Below are 15,215 nucleotides of genomic sequence, written 5' to 3' on the forward strand. Positions count from 1 at the left end.
GGGTTGTATGTCTCTGCCCTGCTACCCCCTGGAGTTCGCTTTCGTCGCCTCCTTCAACACCTTAATTTTTCACTCCCTGCAACCTTTCGAGTGGGCGAGAGCCACACGCCACCTTGGCTCCAGGCTCAGGTCCGCGTTCACCTTGACCTCAGCTCGCTCCCAAAAGAGGTTACCCCCGGTTCGGTATACCACTCCCGTTTTTTGGAACTTCGTTCGAAGTTCATCAACATGACTTTCATTTATACAGATGGCTCTAAGACCAATGACGGGGTCGGGTGTTCCTTTATTGTCGGGGCACAAAGTTTCAAATACCGGCTCCATGGCCATTGTTCGGTCTTCACAGCTGAGCTCTTTGCCCTCTACCAGGCTGTTCTTTACATCTGCTGCCACCGACATTCTGCTTATGTCATCTGCTCCGACTCCCTGAGCGCCATCCAGAGCCTCAGTGATCCGTACCCGGTTCACCCTTTCGTACACCGGATCCAACGCTCTCTTCAGCAGCTGGTGGACGTCGGTTCTCCGGTTAGCTTTATGTGGGTCCCTGGCCATGTCGGTATCCCTGGGAACGAAGCTGCAGATGCCACGGCCAAGGCTGCGGTCCTCCAGCCTCGGGCAGCTTCTTGTTGTGTCCCTTCGTCCGATTTTAGCAGGGTCATTTGTCGGCGCATTGTATCGCTGTGGCATGCCGATTGGGCTGCACTTACAGACAACAAGCTTCGGGCCTTAAAACCTCTTCCCGTGGCTTGGACGTCCTCCTCACGCCCTTCTCGGCGGGAGGAGGTAGTTTTGGCCCGGTTAAGAATTGGACACTGCCGGTTCAGCCATCGCCATCTGCTGACGGCTGCGCCGGTGCCGTTCTGCCCATGTGGGCACTTGCTGACGGTTCGACACATTTTCATGTCCTGTCCAGATTTTAACACATTGCGTCTAGATCTTAACCTGCCAAGTACTTTCGATGCCCTTTTAGCGGATGACCCACGAGCAGTTGCTCGTGTTCTTCGTTTTATCAATTTGACAAACCTCTCTAAGGACATTTGATGATGCTGTTTTTTAATCCTATGCCTGTCAGTCTGTCTTTTATCGTGTTTTCCTTTTTAGTTGTTGTTGTCCACTTGTGCCTCGCGGTGCATTCTTAGAGTAGTCAGGGCGCTAATGACCATTGAAGTTGTGCGCCCTAAAAAAAAAAAAAAAAAAAAATCACTCACATCAAGAACACAGGAAGAAAGACAGAGATTAATGAAAATCCACTAATTAGTTACTTTTACAGCAAATATTAACTTTAAAATAAATAACTGAAGACTAAAACTTTATGAAATATTGACGAGCAATTTCATCAGCAGTCCAGCACACGTGATGTCACACCAAAGAGTGACTCTGGCTCTGTTTCCAAAACGTGGTGTACGGAAAGGTGTCAAATTTGAGTGACTGTAGGAGGATAAAAGATGCCTTAGATGAAATTTCTAGTTGGTGGAAACTAGCTCTAAATGTAGAAAAATGTAAATTAATGTGGATGAGTAGGAAAACAAACCCCTGATGTTAAGATACAGCATTAATAGTTCCCTGCTTGACACAGTTACGTTGTGTAAATATCTGGGCAGAAGGGTTGCAGAGCAACATGAAATGGAATGATCAAGTGAGAATTGTGGTAGGGTAGGCAAATGGCCAGTTTCAGTTTATTGGAAGAATTTTGGGAAAGTGTGGTTTATGTGTAAAAGAGACAGCATATAGGACACTAGTGCAACGTATTCTTAAATACTGCTAGAGTGTTTGGGACCCACATCAGGTCAAATTAAAGGAAGACATTGAAGCATTTCAGATGTGGGCTGCTAGATTTGTTAAAAGTAGGTTCGAACAACAGAAAAGTAAAGAAGTATTAGGAGATGTTTAGGAAACTCAAATGGAAATCCCTGGAGGGCAGACACTCTTTTCAAGAAACACTGTATTGAAAGTTTGGAGAACTGGTATTTGAAGCTGACTGCAGAACGATTCTATTGCACCCAACATACACCTCACATAAGGATCACAAAGGTAAGACAGGAAAAATTAGGGCTCTCATAGAGAGATACAGACAGTCATTTTCCCTCTTGCTCTATTTATGAGTGGAACAGGAAAGGAAATTACTGGTTGTATGACACACCTTATGATGGCTTATGGAGTATGTATGCAGACGCAGGTATAGAACAGTGTTGCCAGTTTTTATTTATGCCCTTTAGCCATTCTCACATATTTCTCCCCAACTGAGCGCATTTTCAATGGAAGTAAGAAGTCAAAAGACACTAGTTTCATTCAGGCTGTTCATGTTTCTGGTTTCATATCCTAGTATTGGTTGTGGTGCAAGTTCTCCCTCATTATACTAAACTTCCACAACTTTTCTCAGTCTAACTGTGAATCGCTAGAAAGTGATGTAGGTGACCTACAATACAACTGGTCATTCCTTTCCACTTGACCGAGTGAGGTGATGCAGTGGTTAGCACATTAGACTCGCATTTGGGAGGACAACGGTTCAATCCCACATCTGGTCATCCTGATTAGGTTTTCTGTGATTTCCCTAAATCGCCTCAGGCAAATGCCAGGATGGTTCTTTTGAAAGGGGACGGCTGACTTCCTTCCCTATCCAATGAGATCGATGACCTTGCAGTTTGGTCTCTTCCCCTCAAATCAACCCAACCCTATCCACTTGAGACTGCAAAAATTTACCCTACCCTGGATCAGCTTAGTGAATCAACACTTAGAATGCCTTCCTACCTGTTCTGTGGCTTGCTCTTGCTGATGTAGTTGCTTGAAACAGTTCTTGTAGCACATTGGATTCATACAGAGGTGTAAACAGCCAGCCCTGTGGCTATAAATGGAAATGCTTGTGGTTGATCTGTGTTAAATAAATTTTGGGATCCCATTATATAAACTTAAATACGGAAAAATGGAGGACATTGGCGGTACAGGGAACAGGTATTGATTGTGTCCTAATGCCAACTGAAGAGATTGGCATGCAACAGAAATCTTTAACTATTGAGAATGAATAATTTGCAAGTTGTTTGCAGAATAATAATCATACATACATTTCCTGATACAAATAATTTACTACATATTGGGACTGTAGTAGCAAAGCTTCAGTGACACGTAGACTCTCCCTAACGTGTAGTATGCCAGAAGTGGATACTAACAATATTTGATAAAGAAATTTCTTAGTTTTGCGCCTAATTATTTGTGGACCTCGTCATTCAGACTTGTAAATTTTGACCCACTCTCATGGCTTACTCTTAGTTCCTGACACCACTGGCATATTTCAGTACCGTATGGTGTGGCCAGATTTGGTACCTGTGTGTTGAAGATGGGAGCTGCTTCTTAGCTGTAGCTGTAGCATTTCACATTGCTTCTCCAGAAAGAGATTTATTCCTGTTATCTGCAGTGGCACAATATAATGTTAAAATCAGCAAATAAAATGTTGTCCAAAATAAGAGGAACGTCACAGTGACAAGTTAATGTTCTCCTAATTTTCCACATCCTCACGTTCTGTGGTTGCACTGATCTAGTCAGATCTTTTATGCACGCATTACTTCAATCCTGAACATCAGCAGGATTTGTCACACTTTCTCTTTCAATAAATTTTTTCCTATAGCGATGTTTGTTCTCATTCCTTGGAACTATATTTTTAGGATGATTGCACATCTTCAGAGAAGTGTAATTATTTTTCAGTGTAAAATATGTAGTAGACAATATCAAAACATTTTTCTTTGCTATGCTGGGAGTTTAATTTTGTGAATAATCCTTGAGCTTCTGTTGAAGAGTAAATTTTCTTCGTTTATTAACGATAATCAGGATTTCGCAGTTCAGCACTTTGATAGACAACTGTAGGTGGAAATGTTTGCTTTTTAACGTCAAAATATTTTCTATGGCTGTCAAGATTTTGTTTACAATGTCTTATGCACAACACATTTATGAAAATACTTCTCTTTTTCAAGCAATTTTATTTTTTGTTTGTTACATTATGTTGTGGTTTGTTAAAAGTGATGTCTGCTGTGTGTGAGCTGTTGCATTATTCTGGAAACTATATTGTGGTGCACATACATGAAAATTTATGATGACAATGCATCATATCTTTCAGCTTCTGGTTTGTTTGAATGAACTTTTACTTCACAGTACCTGTAGAACTATTTCTTTTACAGTGAAAGTTCCAGAATAATGCATTGTTTTGTTTCCCACACAGAAAGTGTCATATTTACTTGATTTCCTAAGTGTGTCATGTGCAAGATAAATCAAATAAAAATCTTGTCTCACTGCACCAGTTCTTTTTTTCCAAAATACAATGGTTCTAAGGGAACTCCATAGTCATCCTTTGTTTCACTAGGAACCATCTGGAAATGGTTTGTTAAATAAACCAAAATTGGCACTAAACAGAGACTTATACTTCTGGTCCTGACAGTTAATAAATATTGTGTTGAAACCGTTTGATCTTTTTTTTAAAAATAATGTTTTTACTTTAGTCCATAGACGAGATAGATAACATTTGATGACATTACGTTGAAACCTACATCTCATTCAGCAGACTTATGGGTATTGATTGCAGTCAGATTGATGAGCAAAGGTTAATTTTTATTTGTTGTAATGTCTCCAGCGAAGGTTTTTTGTTATAAAGGTGAAGTATTGTGCTGTGTTTGATTGCACAGAAAAACATTTTTTTTTTATTAATGTATAAATATTGCAAGTGACAGGATGCAGAGCATTTTAAGATCTGTAGATAGGACAGGAAACTTTACTACATTCGTTCTCTAACCCCCTCACCACCCTGCAGTACATTTGTATTGTTGCATAATCAGTTTACTGTAAACGCGTCTTTCTCTGTAATAGTAAAGTGCAATCTCTTTCCTGGGGCTTCTTTGTGTGAGCAACACTGAGCAGCAGAACATCTAAAAACAAGAGGATTTCTTTAATCAAATTACGGTTAAAGATAAAGTAAAGAAAAACAATATTTATGAAGTTGTAAGTTTCTTGAATGCACCGCTCCCCATCATTACACTGTCTGCATGTAACTTTTGTGGGTATTAGACATTAATATGTAGTCAGTCAGCTTCTTGCCCATGCATTTTTCATTAACATTATACAGTTTTCACTCAAAAATTTGTTCATTGTGATTATAAATGAGTCAGAGTAAGTCCTGTACTTTGGAAATGAGTGGCAGAAGCAGCTTCAGAAATCTTGCATTGCTCATACTGTCCTGGGCATTGCCCCAGTGAAGGTGGGTTGTTATTGCCTTCGTCCAATCTATTGTGAAACGCTGGTTGTGTTTCTTTGTCATCTGGATAACTATGATGAGTACTTGTGCAGTGTAGTAATATATAAATGTTCTTTTGTGTAGACTGGAGGAAAAAACCAAGTGGAGGCATGTAGCCTACATGTCTAAAATAGCACCAAAGGTGTCTCCAAGCTAACATCAGCCACACACGCCAATAAAAGATGACAGTCACTAGTTCTTGAAACTGGAAGTTCCTTTATCTGTCCAAAGGGAAAGGGGGAGGAGGGGGTGGCTTTAAACTTTATTAGAGTATTGTAAACTGTGACTGAGTAATTTATTTAAATTTTCAAATGCTTCTCATCAGGATAAATAATAGTGTAGTGTGTTCCTTGTGTGGATGGGATAGTATTGAGTGATATCTGTTGCTGTAAAAGCGTTTATAGTTGTGTTTGATGTCTGTTTATGTATACAATGGTAAGCCTCTGCTATTGTCAAAGGAGTTTACACGGGAAATTAATCATGTGTATGTGTTCTCTCTCTTACAGATGGATGTGATTGTGGCAGATTTAGATGGAGGTTCTATTTTGGTACCTGATGGTGTTTCATTGCCATTGTTACCAGAGCCACTACTGAGTCAGACAACTGAAGCGCTGGGACTCATTTTGCAGCCAGAACTATCAGCAGCTGACCTTGCCTTCCCACCACCCTCCCCCCGTACTCCTGCCCCTCCAGCATTGCTTGACAAGCAACTCCGTGCTGTGTTCATGCGTACTTTTGCAGCGTTACTACAAGGTTATCGTAGCTGCCTCACCATCATACGCATTCATCCGAAACCTGTTATAACATTTCATAAGGTAAATGAAGTAGAAATCTTCTGCATTAATGTTATATTAGGATGACTTTAGTATACTAATGTAGATATTTTGGCGATATTAGACGTTCAAGAACCTGCCAGTCGCTTCAGATTCATAGAGTTGTCAAACAATGAAAAATTGTATTTTAAAAACTAGCTGTTACCCCCCAACTGTGCTCGCTTATCAGTAGTTTTGTTGATGAATGATGGTGTTGAAGTGAGTTACTGTACGTGCAATAACAAAAGCTGCCCTCGTGTGTGTGCCCGTTTGGGTAGGCACAGCTTGTGATGTGTGGCCTGCTCTCCCATCTCCCGAGGTGTCCCAGTGTAAGATGGACGTGTGTAGCATTGCTACTGTGCAGTGCATACAGAGGGGCATGGGCAGTAGCATGCATCTAAGCATTGTGTGATTGAAGTATCCTCATACACTAGATATGTGCCCACTGCTTCACTCAGGTAGACTATGGCCTCCACAGATTTTTGTTTTCGTTTTTCTTTGATGGAATTTGTATGTAGTTATGCCCACTGCTCACGTGTAAATCTATGCACTATAAAAGAGTTAGTGACCCTTTACGTAGCTGCCAGTCTTAGCATAATTAAAGTGTTTGAACAGCTTTAATTTAATTTAATATAGCAAGTTAAAAAAGGAAAGAGAGAAATCAGATGAGTCGTTCTGTAGTTATTAGTGACACTCTTACACCCAGTACTGAATTATATCATCTTAAATGTATATTCTCGTATATTCTTTCATCATAATGATAAGTTTGCATAGCAATTACAACAAAAATAATTTTATAGACATATATTAGGTGTACTGAAAAATGAGTGTATTAAAGCTCCTTCACTTTTTCTATGCAGTTCTGGCAAAGCCAGTTCATCATGGTGATGGTTAAATAGCTTTCTTTGGTTTAGTTCACAAATTGCAACACCTAAACTTTTCACACTATTTTAGGTCATAGAGGCATGGTCTTTTCCGAATGTACAATGTCTGATCAAAAAACTCTGGAACTTTTTCCAAAAAATTTTCTACCATTAGTTTTTATGGTGCATGGTCTCCTTCGAAATACTCCCCTCCAAAATTTATACACTAGTCCCAATGCCATTTCCACTTCCGGAAGCAGTCTTGGTATGCTTCATGCTGGATCACACAAAGTGCTACCTGTGAATATTCTTTTATCTCATCTATTGTTGTAAATCTTTGTCCTTTGAACAAAGTTTCCAATTTTGGATATGAAAGACAAGTCTGCAGGAGCCTGCAGATGGAGGATGAGGCAGCCTAGTGATTTAGTTTTTTGTGTATTAGTCACTCACCAACAAGGATGAATGTGTGGTTGCATTATCATGATGCAAGAGCCATGAATTGTCTCACCACATTTCAGGCTGTTTCCTTCTCATATTTTCTCTCGGGCATCACAACACGTCCTGATAGTACCATCGATTAACAGTATGTCCCTGTGGCATGAATGTATGATGAACTAATTCCTCCAAGTCAAAGAAAAGTAGGAGCATGGCTTTGACATTTCACCTGTCCTGATGAACTTTTTTTGTTCTTGAAGAACCTTTCCTGACCCATTGTGAAGACTGAATGTCTCGATATCATAACCTTAGACCCACGTCTCATCACCAGTTATGATTCTCTTGAGAAACATCTTGTTCTCATTTGTGCAGTCCAAAAGCTCTTCACAGATTGTGAAGTGAAGGTCTTTCTGGTCTTGACTCATGAACTGTGGGATGAACTTGGCTGCAACTCAATGCATTCTGAGATGCTGAGTTAGGATTAATGAAATTATCCAACTGAAATTTTACATTCTTGTCCAATCTCTCAGACAGTCAGTCTTCAATTGACAGGCACAATTTCATTGACGTTCCTGCATGAGTGTTGTCAGTAGACATCGAAGGGCCTCCTGAACAAGGATCATCTTCAACTTTTGTCTGGACATTTTTAAACTGTGTAAACCACTCGTAACACAGTGTGTGGCTTAAGTACTCATCACCATAGTCTTCCCGCATCATTTGGTGTGTCTTCATAAATGTTGTCTTGAGTTTTACGCAAAATTTAATGCAGATGCATTGCTCCTTTAACTCTGTCGTTTCGAAATTTGCAGACTGCGTGGCACAATGTTCTACTCAGTGCAGCAGTGAACAATAACTAACAGACATACATCAATGAAATTTCTGGCAGTTACAGATTAAACACAGGTGTGTGCAGGGATGCCAACCGCATTTCGCTCTCACTCCATTGGCATAAAATTACGAATGTTCCAGAATCTTTTGAACAGACTTCGTACTTCTGACCAAAACCTGATTCTGCTTTCATAATAAAATAATTTCATAACTTTTCGTCCCCTATTTCACTGCCTTACGCGTTGGATTTCCAAAAATGTTGAAACACGTATTTTTCTAGCTGAGAAGTCGAATATCAATTTTCATAGATGTAGCTTTAAAAATGCTTTGTAGGTCTTGAATAATGATTTATTATTTAAAAAAAAAACTTTCTCATATGTTTCACCTCCTTAGGGGTTGAATTTCCAAAAATGGTGAGACAAGTATTTATTATTTGTGACCTAGAAACGAAATACTGTACCAGTTTTCGCAGTTCTAGCATCAAAGTTGCTGTAATAGTGACATATCTTTAAAAAACCTTTTCTTACCCTTCTTAAACGAAGCCGACAGGATAAGATTAACCCATCCTCCAAATTTAAAGTTTCTGTCCATAGTGGTTTGGGCTGGGCAATGAGGTGTCCTTCAGTCAGGACATTTCCTTTCATATATAGATATTATGTAACACACAGTGTGGAAGTATAGGACAACACATTGAAGAGTGCATAAGCATTATATTCATTACTTTGAATCATATCATGTAGCATATATCAGCCAATAAGTGTTTTCATAAATACAATAAAGATCAAAAGTCAAATAGTAGATAGCTATTTCAAAGAGTAAATATCTTTTCCCTAATTCATGTAATTTTCTTCAACTCAATAAGTGCCTTGTACTAAATGCTTTCTAAAGTTCCCCCATGTTCTTCCTCAAGGTTCACGTTATTTCCATACTAAATTTCTTCAAAATTGATTGAGCAGGTTGGTTGTGAAAAGATAACGGACATAATTACTTTCTCATTTTTAATAATAGTATGAATAAAACTTTCAGTTGTGACATGTTTTTTCTGTGACCAAGTTTGATGAAATAAAGCCTGCCGCAAGCTCTGCTTAACTTGGCTATGAAAACCACATGAAAATTCATCTACTAGTTTTGGAGAACTTGTTCAGACAAGCAGACAGACAGGCATGACAGCCCACTCCCCGAATAGCTGGAGTATGGAGTTGTTGACAGGCGCACAAAGGGAAAAGGAAACTACCTTTAGAAATGGATCATTTCTGGAGCTAGAGTACATGAGTACATGTGCACCCCCCTCCCCCACCCTCTCTTCTCTCTCTCTCTCTCTCTCTCTCTCTCTCTCTCTCTCTCTCTCTTTCTTTCTTTTTCTCTTTCTCTACCCACTTCACCCAACACAATCTCCACCCCCACTAGTCAGACTGCGGTCCCTTTATTGTTTGTCTAGCCAGCACCATGTAGGTGTGAAGGTGCAGGTGCCTGTCTATTTTAGCTCGAAAAAGGATTTCTTCCAAAAGTGAGTAAGTTTTCCTTCTTTTTTGTTTGTACCTGTCAATGATACCGCACTTACACAATTCGTTGAGTGGTCTCCTTTACTTTTATATCCAACCAGAACTTTCCTATTTTGTTGTAAGATATGTATATATCTACTGTGAAAGCACATGCCCATACCCATATAAGTGTTTGCTGCTTAATATATTTTGAAAGCAGCTAATTTAGTATTCCCTTTGACACTGGTGACTAATTATAGAAGTAAATAAAGTTTGGAAAGTACATTCTCATACTGCTCTTTACCATAAATTTTAGTATGGTGGTATCTACGAGGGTCATTTTTGAAGCGCATCGCATCCACGTGTCCAGTCATATGACGGTCTGTTCACTGTCGTCCAGGCTTGGCCAGGCTCCCACTACGCCGCCATTATGTTCAACTTCTCTGCTGGTGTTGATTGTATGGTTGTATTGCTTTGTTTGTCGCCATGTCAATCATTAATCCCACCAGTTGTGAAGTGCGCTTGTTACTTGGTTCTTAAATGCGAAACAAGTTCGTCCTGCTGAAATTCACTGGCAGCTTGTTGAAGTTTGTGGTGCAGGTTTAATGAATGATGGAAATATGCATAAATGGTGTAGGCTGTTTAATGAAAGAAGGACAAATGTTCATGATGATGAATGTTCTGGGCAGCCTAGTGTCATGAATGAAGACTTGACATACAAAAGTTGAGGAGGCAGTTCGCCAAGACAGGCGCTTCACTATTGATGATCTGTATCAGAAATTTCCGCAAGTTTCGAGATCAGTAGTTTTTCATATTGTTACTGACGAACTTCACAACAAAAAATTTGTGCAAGACAGTTGGCAAATATGTTGACAGAAGGACACAAAACAAAGCGAATGGCACCTTCTTTTTGGAACACTATCACAAGGATGGTGAAGAGTTCTTGAGTCACATTGTGACCATGTGAAATGTGGATTGTGGACTACACTTCAGAGAATAAACATCAATCCAGTGAGTGGCATCATTCAAACTACCCGACGAAACCACAAAAATTCAAACATCATTCAAACTACCTGACGAAACCACAAAAATTCAAACAAGACCTTCAACACGGAAAATCATGGCCATGGTTTTTTGGGACTGGAAAGGCATTATTCTTTTAGACATTTTGCCAAGAAGAATGACAATAAATGCTGAGAGGTATTGTGAACCATTATTAAAGCTTAAGCACCTATCAAAATCGCCAGTGGGGACTGCTTTCTAGCAGCGTCGTTCTGCTTCACAACAATGCTCCACCTCACATTGCAGCAAGAACAAAGACGCAACTGGACAAGTTTCATTGGGAATTACTGGATCATCCATCACACAGCCCTGACTTAGCACAATCGGACTTTCATCAGTTTCCAAAACTGAAGTAATTTCTTGGTGAAAAGTCCTTGGAAAATGATGAGATGTTGAAAGAAACTGTTACTAACTGGTTTAACAGTCAGGTGGCAGAGTTCTTTGATGCTGGGATCCAAAAGCTGGTGCGACGACTTGACGAATGTTTAAACATTCATGGTGACTGTGTTGAAAAGTGGAAAAAAAATGTGCATATTGTAGTTTGTGAAACAATTTACATTTATAAATAAAGTTTTTCTTACCCCATTACAAATTGGTTCTTTCTTTAAAGAGGACATTAATAGCATAACAACACTTTCTGCCTTTTTATTGCCGACCAGAGTGGCTGAGTGGTTCTACGTGTTACAGTCTGGAACCGCACAATCGCTACGGTTGCGGGTTCGAATCCTGCCTCGGGCATGGATGTGTGTGATGTCCTTAGGTTAGTTAGATTTAAGTAGTTCTAAGTTCTAGGGGACTGATGAACTCAGATGTTAATTTCCATAGTGCTCAGAGCCAATTGAACCATTTTCCTTTTTATCAGCAGTCAGTCACAAATTATTTTACCTTATTGATATTTCAACATATTAGGAGACACAGTTTGATGAAACCAGATAAAAGCACCAAAGAGATTGTCGGGGTCAAGTGAAATATTTACAAAGGTGTAGTTAAAGTGCATGAAAAACAGTGATTTCATTTTTATGAGTAACACACTTGAAGCTAGCAAGATTCAAAGTGTGAAATAGTTTATGTGAAATTAATTGTTACAGGTAAGAATATTTGCCTACTATTTTTTTTTTTTTTAGTTTATGTGCTGGTTTTTATACAATACTTGTCACTTCAGAAGTGGCCTCATGAGTGGTACCATAAATTTCCTGGATATCCAGCAGTAAAAGGAAACAACTGACATTGGCTACCAATTAATCTGGGGTATATTTTTGGAACCAAATGTTTAGACTAGTGCAAAGTAATTAAAGTACATTATAGGAAAGTTGTCAGCTTAAAATTAAGCAACATATTTGATTATTAGTGAAAAGTTAAAACTGTGGGCTCTGTGGAAACTTGAATCATGCCTTTTATGAACTGTATTTTGCAGCCACCAAATAATACCTTGCCGAGGCAAGGACAGGCCCATTTTTACCAAAGTTAACAGAAGTTCTCCTATGACACTGTCGGACATCAGTAAGTTCACTAAACATTGAGAAATCAATGATTTGCTCATTGCCTTGAAACATGTCATACGATAGGTGCCTCCCAAGAGGCAGGCGATTGTATACAATATCATCTCATTAACTTTCCAGCAAGTGTCAGAGAAGTATAATCTGCTGAAAAGTGTGTTCACACACAGTAAGAAACCTGAGAACCCTGAATAAATGCTGTGCAAAGTACAGTTGCCATGACAGAGATTTGAAGAATGGTGGAGGAGCTGCAGTTGCATTTAGTTTGCATTCAAATTCTGTATATCAGAATTGTAAATATGTGGGATCACTTCCACAATTACTTGTAGCAATGACAGGACCCAAACCAATGGCTGCCATTGTTGTTTTGAAAAGGAAATAACAAACTCAAAAGCAAGTAAATACGGTATGAACACACAGTAATTGTAGATATATAGGCTGCAATTTTCACTGCATGCTGACAAGCATCTATTATCTGTTCAGCCAGATGATAGTTCCATGTTCAAACAGACTTAGAATTGCTGCAGCTATTAATGGTACTAGATGCCGCATCTATACTCTTGATGAAAATGCAAAAATCCAAGTTGTGACAAACGAAGGGCTGAATTAGAAGACTCGATACAAGAACTGACTTGCATGTACTGAATAAACGCAGCCCTGATCATGCATAGATTTGACTCGGGTGAATATCATGATGCCTCAGTAACACTTTGTCATTACATGGCAATGCATGAATGATACTGTAAGCAATGTATAACCATTTTTGTTGGTCGACGGACAGTCAACAAATTTGCAAAAATTGTAGCTCAGAGACCAAGTGAGGTAGGACTGTCATAAGACACTGGACTCATATTCAGATGAATAGCAGCTCAAATCTCTGTCCAGTCATCTAACTGCAGGTTTTTTGAGAGTTCCTTAAATCACTTCAGGTGGATGCTGGGATGTTTTCTTTGAAAGGGAATAACTGATTTCCTTTCACACCTTTCCCCAAGCTGAATTTGAGCTCCATCTCTAATGATGATGTTGTTGTTGTTGTTGTTGTTGTTGTCGCATTAGACTCAAATCTTCCTTCCTTTGGTATCCTGAGAAGGGAGAATGCACAGTTGCTAATGTGATATTTCATATGAAGTAAAATTATTTTCATTGCTTGCAGGCAGCTTTTTTAGGAGAAAGATGTTTGATGGATTGTGATTTCACAACTCGTGTGTTGGACTGCATGTTCTTCACTGGTTTTGTGGCTGAACGTGGTCCACCTTGGCGGCCTTGCGATGTGTGGGATGAACTGTACAGCAGTCTTAGTGAATTATTTCGCCTGGAGGCTCAAGATCAACGCCTATTAATTGCCCATATTCAGGTTTGTAACAGTTGAAGAAATTATTTTAAAGCAAGTGAGAAGATAATCTTTAAATAAAGTATCATTTAATAATAGAAAATATAACTTTCGTGCTATGTTACTAAATATACTTCGGTACATAGCTTTTGAGCCATTCCATGTGTCAACAGTACAATCACTAACTTTTCATGAGGTTTATCATCCAGTACTGTAACATCTCTTCTTCTAAATGGCATATGACTCATTCAGACAGTTGAATGTGGAGAATAAAGGATAACCAGTGAAATAATTTTTACATTATAGTTAAATAAGAAAATTAATGGGTTCTTAGGGGACAAGAAAAATACAGAACATACATGAATGTTATGGGCTGCAGAAATTCTGTGTATTAATTTGAATTATAGACCTCATTTTTTAAATAAAATACGTGAAGAGTGAAATACTTGAGGCATGCAATACTTCAACTTAAAGTTTGAAATCTTACCTAGTTAAATATTAAAAACTCTAATTATGTAAGGGACAGGGCTTGTGTGACTTCTGTCATTCTTAATGCAATTTGTGATACTCTGAAAAACTGAAACTATATAAATTACATGTTATCTTGCAGCACTGCTGTGGGTATCAATTTTAAACAAATCTCTAACATTTACTCCATTTTTGAATAATATTTAGTGCCTTTATTAATTTTTTAAATTTGTTCAATTTTAACAAAGGATGTGTCATTTTCGTCTGGTTTTTCGACATGGATTTCAAAAACATAACCACAGTGTCTTCATTTTTAGTGCCACTCTCACAGAGGCTATAGAAGTTGTTTTACGGGGGTACATTTGTGAAATTAATGAAAATGTTGATTTTCAATTTATTTTTTAGTATAACTTCGGGACAGTAAGTTCTCAAAGATCAAAGATTCAATCATGAAATTGCATTCTAAGTGCATGAAAAATAATTAAATGTGTGATGCAACCTTCCTGCTACACCCACTTTCTGAATACTTGCTCGATGAACGACGATTCTGTGGGTTACATTCAGAAGGAGAGGCTTGCAAATTGTAGCCTGCCAAGCCCACTTACAGATTTCCAGCCAACCCTGAACTTCTAAGAAAGTGTGTTCACAGTAAAATTCAGAATTAAAATGAGTCTTTGAATTCACTTATGTGGAAAGGATGCCCTAAAACCACATTTTCATCTTTACAGTTGTCAGAATTAAAACTAGTGATGCAGTTCTTGTATTTAATGATGGGAACATAGGGAGGATGAAGGTATTAGAGAGAATGGGCTTTTAGTTTGGAAATTTCACTCAAGACATCCTGAGAAAAATTGATCTACATCTCCCCTCTGCAGCTGAAAAGTCAGTTGAAGACCTGGTAAAGAAAAGAAGACAGAAAACAAGAAACCAGAAGAGAAGTCTTGAAGGGAAAGAGGATCCCAAGTGCAAATCTGGGACCTCCTGAAGAGGTGACTTAAAAGGAACATTAGGTTGAACTGTAAATTGTATTTCCTGAAAATTATTTTCTTTAAATTTTATGGTAAAATTTAATAAGTTACTACTTCTTAATCATGGGAGGTCCTTGCTGGTATTGAACTCTTTCAACAGAGCAGGCTAAGAATGGTTTCCAATACTTTATCTGACGTTGTCT

The 15,215-nt window shown here is 38.7% G+C and overlaps 1 protein-coding gene across 1 annotated transcript in view; it reads left to right on the forward strand.

Annotated features, from left to right (window-relative positions):
* LOC126094520 (myotubularin-related protein 13) overlaps nucleotides 1-15,215 on the forward strand; it is a 223,730-nt gene that overhangs the window by 50,101 nt on the left and 158,414 nt on the right. The window contains 2 exon segments of the mRNA XM_049908937.1: nucleotides 5,776-6,084; nucleotides 13,400-13,600. Coding sequence (XP_049764894.1) covers nucleotides 5,776-6,084; nucleotides 13,400-13,600 — 510 coding nt within the window.

This window comes from Schistocerca cancellata, chromosome 8 (genome assembly GCF_023864275.1).
Source record: "Schistocerca cancellata isolate TAMUIC-IGC-003103 chromosome 8, iqSchCanc2.1, whole genome shotgun sequence".
Taxonomy (NCBI): Eukaryota; Metazoa; Arthropoda; class Insecta; order Orthoptera; family Acrididae; genus Schistocerca; species Schistocerca cancellata.